The sequence below is a fragment of the Panicum virgatum genome, chromosome 3K (genome assembly GCF_016808335.1).
Source record: "Panicum virgatum strain AP13 chromosome 3K, P.virgatum_v5, whole genome shotgun sequence".
Classification (NCBI taxonomy): Eukaryota; Viridiplantae; Streptophyta; class Magnoliopsida; order Poales; family Poaceae; genus Panicum; species Panicum virgatum.
The window spans coordinates 5,129,983-5,141,013 of record NC_053138.1 but is presented as its reverse complement, the minus strand read 5'-3'; the positions used below and the strand labels follow the sequence as shown (position 1 = coordinate 5,141,013).

Below are 11,031 nucleotides of genomic sequence, written 5' to 3'. Positions count from 1 at the left end.
GCAGGTGGTGAAACGCATCTTCAGGTATCTGAAATTCACCCCTGAATTTGGTCTTTGGTACTCTGCGGATTCTTCTCTGGTTTTGGTGGGCTTTTCTGATGCCGATTTCGGTGGGTGTCGGTTGGATCGCAAGTCGACATCCGGCACTTGTCAATTTCTCGGTACATCTTTGGTGTCTTGGTCCTCTCGCAAGCAGGCTAGCATAGCACTTTCTTCCACAGAAGCTGAGTATGTTGCCACTGCTAGCTGTTGCTCCCAGATCCTATGGATGAAGCAAACCTTGCAGGATTATGGATTGAGTTTTGGTAGGGTTCCCATCTTTGTAGACAACATGTCAGCTATTAGCATTGCAAAGAACCCTGTCCTACACTCTAGAACCAAACACATAGATATCCGATTCCATTTCCTGCGAGATAACCATGAGAGAGGACACATAGACCTGATCCATGTCCCTTCAGAGAGGCAAACCGCAGATATTCTCACCAAACCGCTTGAGCAGGACACCTTTGCTCGCTTGCGAGGGGAGCTTGGGGTTTGTTACCCCTTTTGATCGCTGACTTTTGTTTTTGGTAGGTCTTTGTTTTGCTTTTCTTGGTTTTATAGGTTTGGTAGTTGCATTGTGCATATGCATTGTACATGTTTGTATTTTGCATTGTCTCACTTGCACTAGCATTCTTGTATACATTGCTATGATCTTCTAGTGCCTGCTAGTGTGAGTTGATAAACTTGATCATGTATAACTTGCTCCACTGTGTATATGACATCATCTGAGTTAAGCTATTTTGATTTGAAAATATGAAAACATGATCACCCTGTCTTGGCTACTAACATGTTAGGGCGTGTTGATATGCTTTGCTATATTATTCATGCTAGTGTGGCTTTTCGTTCAGCAATTTATACTTGAAATGATCTAAACCTGGTAAAATTGCTTGAACTGTTCATGAAATGGATGGAAAAGATCCAGGTGGGATTGCTTGTCGCACTGATCGAGTTTTCGGGACGGCTCACTTTGCACTTGTGAGAACCCGGGTAAGGCTGTGCATGACTGAAACGAGTGCTTTAAGCTTCTGATTGTCTTTTGGCATAGGCTTGGCCTCGTTGCTAAGTAAAGCATGACAAGCTTTCAACCCCTGGCACTTAGAATTGCTTGATATAAAAATTGATCGAAAAATGAATGTTGGCAACTTGTTTTGGCTGATTTGGCTCACCTGTATGAGTTTGAGTAGCACTGCTTTTCATTCCCTACTTGTTAGTGCTAGATCATGGGTGATGCTTTTATTTCTCCTAAACTGAACTTGTCTAGCTCTAGACTGATTTGATATACCCTGTTGAGCTAGATGCAGGTCTTGTTTTTGGATGCACACGTGCTTGAGACTAGATATTGCTCATATCTTTGTATCCCTGAATGCTTTCACTTACACCTCCTGCATTGCATTCATTGCATAGCATCTGTTCAGGGGGTGTTTCAGCTTCAGGGGGAGCTTTAGGTCTTTTTAGACTTGATGTGTGCATGTGCCAACAAGGGGGAGAATTTTGAGAGAAGTGTTTGAACAAGGGGGAGACTTGTTTGAATTTTGAAAAAGGGCTTTGAGAGTGCATCATTTTGGGAGAGTTGCACTTGTGAGAGGGAAAAGATTTGCTTAGGGAGTTTCTTCTTTGTTCTTGGCTCCTGGTTTTCCTCGTTTTCCCTCTGCTTCTTGCATGACTGCGTCGAGCGTTACCTCTGTCTTTGAGGAGTCATGTTTTGGCTTTTGATCGATTGCGTCGAGCTTTTGCCCTTGTCTTAGGGGATCGATCTTTACTTGAGTAAGTGACTGTTTCTGCCTTTCTGAGCTTTTTGTCACTTACTCGTGCTTCTTTGTTCTTCTTTTATTTCACTTCTCTTGGTTCGTTTGTGGTGTGTTGACAATGCACTCATCAAGGGGGAGATTGAGGAACGAGAGTACTCTATCCTGCTTGTGATGAGTGAATTGTCAACCGTGCGGTGTGATCGTTCGCTTGGTCTTTGGATTGCAGGTACACGGGCGTCGAGTGTCGACGGGCAGCTGCCGTGGAGGTGTTGTGGCCGATGGACCGTGCGATGGACAGCGGTGAAGGGCAGCCGGGACCGGAGCTCGGATCGGGCGGCAGCTATAGCGTCCACTCCTGGATCGAATGCGCAAGCGGCGACGGAAGGCAGGTTTCTTGGTTTGCGCCACAAAACCAAGGAGGTGGACGGCGGTTGAAGACGCCAAGTCGTGAAGGCACGGGCGTCGGTCTCGGGACTGACGGAGGCGACGGGCGTCGACAGCGTCTAGGGCCTCGCTGCGGGCGAGGAGGTGACGGGTGTCGGGCGGCGTCTAGGGCCGTCAGAAGGCCGAGGCGCGAACGGCGTCTAGGGCCATGGCGTGGAGGCGGGAATCTTCCCGCGCGTGAGGTTTTGGCAGTTTTCTCAAAACCGGCCACCTACCCAGGTTTCGCGGACCCCCCAAAACCGTGGACCGGATCTTCGTCGACGTGGCGGCATCGCGGCAAAGACTTCGACTCGAAGAAAGAAGCTCCGCCGTCGATCGAGGCTGTACAGTGGGGTGCTGCTGCCCGACCGGTCTGACCGGTCCCCTGGACCGGTCTGACCGGCCTGACCGCAGCAGCCGGGTATAAATACCCCAACCAGTCCGTGGCTGGGGGAGTCTCTTGAGTCTTTTGTTTTCTCTGAGTTTTTCCTTCTCCTAGCCTCTGCTCTAGGTTAGGGCCAAGGACTCCAACGCAAAGAGAGTTTATATTATAGCTATTCTCTTCAATCTAGTGGGTGGATGATGGGCGGATGGCTCTAGCTGTTGTATAGGTGAATTCCTCGTGATTTAATGAATGAAATTTGGTTAAGATTCACTTGTGTGTGCTGAGCATCTCGTCCTCCCTTCCTCCTTTGCGTTTTGGATTCAATTCTCCTCCTTTGGTGCGATTCTTGTTTGGAGGAGAACAATCCTTGTCTCCGTGGTTTAATGAACTCTTTGCAATGATTCTTATGCATCTAGCCTAGTGCTACACCCCCTGGAATCATGAGTTCTCACGGATTGGCGATTTCGTGTTCTTGAGAAAACCCCAATCCTCTTCGATTCTCCCTCGATTTCTCACGATCTGTTGATCCTTCGGGAGAGATCTTTTGGGGATATGTTTATGGGGTAGTTACGACGCTTTCCTCCAAGTTTGATGAGATTTGGACTTCGTTTGCTCAAGATTTGCGATTTGGAGTTTTTGTTCGCGGGCTGTCTGGGAGCAACCGGTCTGACCGATCTGTGAAACCGGTCTGACCGGTCGGCATTTTTCAAATCCCAGCCCGACCGGTCTGACCGGTCCGGGCAAGCGGTCAGACCGGTCTGACTCAGCAGAGGCGCAGTTTGAGAAGTTTTCTTGCTTTGCTTCCGTTTTGGAACTTGGGTCTTTTTGGCTTTGAGATAGCTTGTCCATAACTATTTTTATTGACCTAGGTTTGAGGGTTTGTGGTGTATTGGGATATAGGCCGACAGGTTTAAATTTTGAAGAAATTTTGATCGGCTCCCATTCACCCCCCTCTGATCGCCGGCTTCGGTCCCACAGATCAACGGATTAACTTCTGAACAAGTCGGGAAAGACGTATTGGATCGGCTACGACGTTCTATGAAAAAAATTGCGACAGCGAATTTGTTACGGTCTTCTTCCCGTCAACTCATTTTGGACTTTTGGTGATACATTCTAGTATGAGCTATACAATCACCCGTTACATTTTAGTAAGAGCTATAAAATTGCTTCTTCATGGGCGCTACTAATTTTGAGCAAAGGTTTTAAATCCGCTATAGCTATTTGAGGCATGGTATCGCTATTTGAACTCATGTGTAATTTAGCTGTTATAGTCTGTTATAACCTCATTTATCCCACTATTAGCTATTTTTACAGTCCAGCTGCCAATCCCTTAGTCCACTATTTAGAACTATGATTTTGAGTTACGTAATTGTAATTCGAAATGCAAGGCTAGCTAATCAAGATTTCTTATTTTTGTATGCATAAACTTTCTCCCTCTCTTTTTTTCTTTCTTTCTCTCTCTATCTCTCACCCACACACACAATTTCTCCGTATTCTAACACAATGGTCATATGATGTTTTTTATTATTATCGTGTTGCGATACTTTAGTCGCCAATTTTATATGTTCTTTTCATCTGCATTCATGGTTTTTCTCCTTCCTCACCTCCATGCGCATGGGCCGTCGTCCATCCTCGTATGGAAGAAAACAAATCACGGGCTGCCCACCATCACGTGTGGGCTAAAATTCAAGCCTCGGAGTGGGCCTTGTTAGTGCAATAGGCCAAATTGCTGGGCCGATTGATTCCAAGGCGTGCTACCCGTGACATCTCGATAATGGGCTAGAGAACCAGTAACCAACACCCCACACGCCGCCATAATGCAACCCAACTCCGCCGCCGCTTTTTGTGGTGGCACCTCATCATCCCGTGAGGGAGTTGTGCGTGCCGGTCTTCTGCTTCAAGGGTATGGAGGTTGCTGCGGGCTGTGTGGAGGTTTGGTGGCTGGATCTGCATCGACTATCCAGTGGCGGCGGTCGGCGTCGTCGGCGAGCGCAGATCCGAGATCGAGGGTGCTCGGGGCATGTCCCCGGCCGATGGGCGACTAGCGTTGCTTTCTTCTTCTGCGGCCCACCTCAAAGCCTTCGTGCGATGGAGTTCCCTCTGATCTCTAGGCGGGTGGTGGCCGGAGCCGGCGACTTCTGTTGGCGGAGTTCGTTGCTATCTCCGGCGAGCACAGGGGACGGGTACATGGGTGTAATTTTTGTTTTTTTAGAGGCCCTTTGTGCAAGTTGGGTGGAACAGTTATCCTTCGTATCCTTGTATGACATACTTGTATTCGTATGTGTCTTTGTACTTTTCCCTTAACTTGAAATACAGGTATGTTTGCTCAAAAAAAAACTCGGCCGCCGCTATCGATCCCTCCACTTCCAGCACTGGTAGCGGTTGTGCTATGCACAGCCACCCACAATTCCATTGTCCGTCCTAACTTTATCGCGTGCTTCGAAGCTAGCAGACGGACCTTGGCAGCATCAAGCATGAAGGTGAAGATGTTTCTGTCCCAGGTGAACCGTCTGCACCGTCTCAATATGCTCAGGTCGATCTGAAATTCTTGCCATGCTGCATTGCTGCCTTCCTATAGACATCCAGGATGCTCATGTGCATCGAATCTATAATGATTGTGATCCCTTTTTACGCGATCTAGATGCTCGATCTAAGTTTATCTAGAAAATTTAGTGTGAAGTACTGCTTCATTTTGAAAATATGTATGTGATCAGCGTTGAAACATTAAAGCAGCAGAATGATGCGAAGGATAAGATCGAGTTACAACATCAAATGAGTTCCACGGAGAGTTGGTGCCAAATGAAGTCTTTTTTCATGAGAATTGGTATTTTGCATAATCCTTTTCAGTATTCCTGCTATTTTAAATATATTCACATTCCAGGGGCAAGCATGAGAATTTGAGAGTTAAAGAAAAGGAGCTGTTAGCTCCCAATTGCTATTCATATAATAATGGACGATAAGAAATTAGACTGAAATTTTTGTACAAAGCATCTCATGTTCCATGAAAATAAAGATCAAATATTATTCCAGTTCTAACTTGAGCGTAGACTATGACCTCCAACTTAGAACTGGAATAACAAAAGATACATAGATCATAAGTATATGCAGCCATTTCTTTTGTGCACAACACACAACATTTGGTGTTACATGATTATCTTGTACATCAGTCACACTCATTTTTGGGAGCTGAAGCATATTTTTCTTCTGCAAATTCACCATTATTCCATTGCTCATGGATCTAGCAGCTACTTCTGATCATAGTGGTCTGGTACTGCTAAGAATGGCTTAAAAGTCAGCACGAGCCCAATACATTGGACAATGTTTAGAATAAAAAACACCATTTGATCCCCTGCACAATTAATGAAATAAAATTGTATTAGGGTTTGATACACAAAAAAATCTATTATACACATGTGCTACACAAAGGATACAACATTATGGAAAAAGAGGTGGTGGTGGCTAAAAGAAGAAACCATACCACACAAATTTACATACACACCTGGAAAGAAGGCAGCATGTTGGCGCTTCTGGGCCCATGAGAATCTACATTCAGAAAGTGTAGGTATAAGATTTGTGTTCAAATGCACAAACCACATGCATCAGAACCTAATAAAAACTCTTGCGATGATATTATATACTGTGTACTGTTTTGACGTGTACTGTTTAAAGATGATGTGTACTGTTTTGACTGTTCATAATATATACTTTATCTTGTAGTTATATCTGTCTAATAAGCATTCTTATTAATTGATATGTTTAAAAAAATTATAAATATATTGTGTGACTATGAGGTTTAACATCTTCTGGAATTAATATTTTTGACTCATTAATTGTTGTTCAAAGGAATCTGGATATGCTATTGGCAGATACTCACAAAGCACCCGCTCCAGCAGGACCAATAGCCTTGAAGAAGGACATTGCAGTTGCAGCTATGCCATTAGCAGCGCCTCTTTGACTCTGTGGCTGTTTTTGGACATAATAGAATTAGCTAAATTTGTAGCATTTCAAAATAACTCAGCTAAATAATCTGATACTTGCCACAGCATGGTTCTGCAGAAGCGAAGTGCCAGTTAGGACAGTAATCTGATCATGTTTAACAAATGTATAAAGTTAGTGTGTAAGATAATAACAAAAGAATAAAAATTAACTATTTGATCCTTTTTTCATGATAATTCCCTAGATAACTTTAAAGCAATTATTCGAGGGCCAATGGACAATATGATGCGTTCGGGGCGCATATAGAATTAAAAATGAAAATAGTTCTATATATGTGATTGTACAAAGATCATGTTATCCGTTCGAATGTTTCGTGCATACAGGCATAATACTAAAAAAATAATTTTGTTTACATGACATATATCATATTCTTTTGGGGTTTTCATGTTGTATATAAACCAGCATATGGGGGCTGTAAGACAACATGCAAGTTTTTTCTTCTTTGTTTATTTGTATTCAGGATCATTACAAAATATTGAATAAATAGATCGGTGTAAATACTTACACCAAGAGCACCTTTCACTATGGCAGCAGAATAAAGAGCTAGTCCAAGTCTATACCCATACAGGTGCGTCATGAAGGGATAAGCAGCAAGAATTGGTATTGTTAGGGCCTACAGTGAAAGGAAGTAAATAGTTAATGGATATGAATTATATACATTTTTGTTTTATTGCAGGTAGTTTACTCACGGATGAAGCACGGCATGAATTGACACATCCCAGAAATTTGTGGACTGGTCTATAGATGAATATTTGATACACAATAAGTCCTGCCCCTACAATTGAATGTGAAATTATTGTTCAAGACATTACCGAATAATAGTAACCAACTTCTAATAACCGGTATAATGGGGATAGTCATACAGTATTATATAATTATGTACATATGAGACAATAAATATATATTGTGATGTGTTGATGGCCATGTGTGGCTTGGCTGGTTGTGTACTATCTAGTGGAGTAGCATAGTTAACAAAAGAAATATTTTTTTCTTAACATTAATTGGAATGTTTATCAACATTTTGCAACCAGTCCTAGTACATGTTGTATAGGTTGGTGTTGTTATATATACCAGCAACTGCAAGAAGTTGGCCAACTTCTTTAGATGAAAAGCTTAGTCCTCCATACTTTCTGTCACTTATGGTCCACAATGAAAGTATCTGATATTAAATGTAACAAAAAATAAAAAAAAATATCATAATATTATGTTGATTTATTGATAGGTTTAATTAAGGAGAAATATGCCATATTTAAATATTACCTCACTGTATGCCGTGTCATGAAGTGTGAAAACACAATATGCAATGATAGAAGACATTAATGGCCAATTCTTATATAAACTTTTGTCCCCATGTTCCTCTTCTGTCTGTGGATTTCTTGAATCACTGGACATTTCTATCTCATTGTCTATGTTTTTGTGCTTATGAAGTGTCTCCTAGCAATCAGCAACAAAAAGCATAGCTTCTTCATTCAAATATTAATGATTGACTCCACTAAAGTGGTTAAACTGAAATATTGCATTAGTCACATTAATCCTATTGGTCATTTAACTATATAAAACCTAAGTTTAACCAGTAAAGGATATTATATTGTCATCTCTCATTATTTTCTCTTTTTTTGTGTTTTATTATGAGAATCTACAAAACAATAAGGACATACACATACCACTACCTGACTTGTTTAAGAAAAAACTTTTTTATCGATTCCTTTCATATTTTAGGCTAGGCTCTTTATAAGAATCGAACTTTTTAGGGAATTATTTTGCACATTTAAGTTTAAATTTTGGATCCAAATGCACAATAAGCTTCTATGATCCAACTATACCAACAACAGGATTATTAGCTCACATACTCCTACTATTGTTGACTTATGTCTAAGTCTTAATGAAAGGCTTGGTTTAGAAACAACCTAAAAGTTAATGAATTATAAAAGAAACTTAATGTTTTGGATTTTGGAGATAAAAATTGATGTCACCAAATTATGGAGAGACCAAGAAGGGTATTTTTTTTTCTTTAAACTTTCATAGGAATCAGCATGTGCACCTACCGGTAACCATATGCAGCTTACTAGAACCACAGCAGCAAAAAGTGAAATACAAAGGCATGGCAAGAGATATGGGAACCTAAAAAAATGAAAATATAATTAGTTTTATTATTTATATAACTTGAATTCGAGTTAATCAAAAAGCTTACCTCCCAAAAATTGATTTTTCAGAGAACATGTTTGGATACTGTTGTGCAGGCTGACACACAAGAGAAGAAAAAAATATTGTTGCATTGTAGAAAATATTGTTTTATTATATAAAAGGAATCAAATTCTTCGTCTAGAAAAGGGAAATCAAATAAACATTAGTATACTACCCGTGCCAAGTAGCCTCCAATGGATGGGCCGACAACAAGACCTAGGCCCCAAGCAGTGCTTACCTGTGTTCAATTACTAATGTTAAATTGTGCATCAATGGACGATGGAACTAATTTTTATTATATACAAAATGTATAATGGAAGTTTTTACAATTGATAGCCCTAGAGCATGGTGTTCTGGACGGCAAATCTCGATTGAGTAAGCCTGCAAGCAGTAAGCCACGATTCACATATACTTATATAATAAGAAAACAATCGCCTGTATAAATGATGCCAGATTATATATGCATCCTGAAATACCTTTATTGGTGCAAGCATGCCATTGAGAGCACCTAGAAGCAATCTCATGGTAATTGCCATCCAATACTTCATACTTAGTCCAAATAAAGTGTTAAATATAACTCTGGAACAGTATTACGAGTCTTGAGATGAAAATTACCATATAATTAAATAGGATTGCATTAGTATAGTTTCTAGAACAAGAACATTGTGCTCACACTGAGAAGACAGAAAATATAATGATCGGTTTTCGCCCAATACGATCAGCCACTACACCCCAGAAGAGCGAGGCCAAAAATCGACCAACAAAGTAAGATGCACCTATGCAGTATAAACAGAATTATCCGATATACTTCAAATTGTGTGTAAATATATTTTCTAAAAGAAGGGTAACAACATTTAAATGACTTAATGGCCAATATTACTCTCACCAAGAAAACCAGCGTATAATCCAATATCTTGTTCCTTTTTGGCAACATGCAAATCTTCAATCTATCATCAAGAGAAGCCAAGTTTGAATCAAGACATATGGAAATATCTTCTCCAATATGCAGAAGAGAAGCCAAATTTTAATTAATAAAAAAAAGACATGTCTAAATTAAAGTGAGATGAACCTACCATGTAGTATAAGAAGGGAAACAAGGATGATATTGGTAAAGCTGAAATGAAAGATCATCATATTGTCAATATAATGTCAGGAAACATCACTCATCATATATATGCACATATTGCATATTACTCAGAGAGAATAGTCCTAACGAGCTATAGAACAAATCAAACGTACATGCATCGTCAAATTATTGTGATACTTGTAAGCAATTATTATAATAGCCGCATTGCTTAAATATTATGGAATACAACCTGCATGTAATCTTTGTATATGCAAGAGAAAAACACTACCTAGTTAAATTTAATCAAGAACAACTTTTTATTCACGTATTATTAGTGAACAAACTAAAGCTTCGCTCTAGTTGCTGACTTCTTGTTGAATACAATAGCGGCAAGATGCTACTGGAAGGTTTCACGAAAGAAAAGATAGAAATGGTGAGGCCATGAGAAGGCATGCATGAATGAAGCAAACAAACTAAAAGAGAGGACATATATAAAATGTCTAATCGTCTATATATGCTCCCTTTGCCCATGAGGTTGGAAGCCGGTAGGCCAGGTACGGTTACCATCCACAACGTTATTATTAGGTATAATAACGTTATACTCTAGTGTAGTTGATCCTATACCGGAGGCAACGGTGGTGACGGCGACAAAGAAGAGCTCTTTGTAGGGGATGCCCTTGTTGGCCGCCTTCCTCCGCTCTATGGCGCATCCAGGGCAGCCGTCGACGTACAGCGACGTCGCCGGCGGCGCCTCCTCACCCATTCGATCAGACGACACAGCAGGCATCGACTCTAGCTGACACTGCGGATATCAATGTCGATCAGTAGCTAGGGCTTTGCAGACAAGGCGTGTAGTGGTAACTGGTACGTTATATAGGAGAGGCGGTATACGAGCTGAGGCGATCATCAGTACTGTGCTAGTCAGCGCGGCTACGTTCTTGAGCTGGGTATGTACGTCTCTGTACCATGCGTGCATCGGCGATGAGCAGCACGCAACGAGCTTGCATTATTGCCGCCGGCCGGTGGTATATATATATTACAATTATATTCCCCGCCCCTCTGACAAATCACAGCACGATTTCTGATCGTTTAATTTTCTGTGACAGACGACGACACTGAGACCGCGCATTTTTTTAATAAAAAAAAACATGTCCAGCATGCAAATCAAAGTATCGGTCGCAATGGCA

The 11,031-nt window shown here is 41.2% G+C and overlaps 1 protein-coding gene across 1 annotated transcript; it reads right to left on the bottom strand.

Moving 5' to 3' along the window:
• Window positions 1–5,502: 5,502 nt before the first annotated feature.
• Window positions 5,503–10,671, bottom strand: LOC120697010 (protein ZINC INDUCED FACILITATOR-LIKE 1-like). The gene is made up of 17 exons (XM_039980096.1): window positions 10,469–10,671; window positions 9,852–9,892; window positions 9,665–9,725; window positions 9,452–9,554; window positions 9,255–9,357; window positions 9,106–9,159; window positions 8,954–9,016; window positions 8,786–8,835; window positions 8,640–8,715; window positions 7,855–8,028; window positions 7,666–7,753; window positions 7,284–7,369; window positions 7,100–7,207; window positions 6,637–6,681; window positions 6,473–6,561; window positions 6,098–6,141; window positions 5,503–5,947 (listed from the first exon to the last, which is right to left on the bottom strand). The coding sequence occupies exons 1-17, from the start codon at window positions 10,629–10,631 to the stop codon at window positions 5,844–5,846; spliced, it is 1,452 nt and encodes a 483-aa protein (XP_039836030.1). The 5' UTR covers window positions 10,632–10,671; the 3' UTR covers window positions 5,503–5,843.
• Between the last annotated feature and the right edge of the window lie 360 nt (window positions 10,672–11,031).

Bases quoted from the DNA above. Each gene is read 5' to 3' on its own strand.
- LOC120697010 (XM_039980096.1), bottom strand. From the start codon at position 10,631: ATGCCTGCTGTGTCGTCTGATCGAATGGGTGAGGAGGCGCCGCCGGCG. The intron at 8,716-8,785 runs GTAAGCTTTTTG...TCATTTTTTTAG, and splicing joins GAAAAATCAATTTTTGGGAG to GTTCCCATATCTCTTGCCAT. The intron at 6,682-7,099 runs GTAAGTATTTAC...AAACATGATCAG, and splicing joins TAGTGAAAGGTGCTCTTGGT to ATTACTGTCCTAACTGGCAC.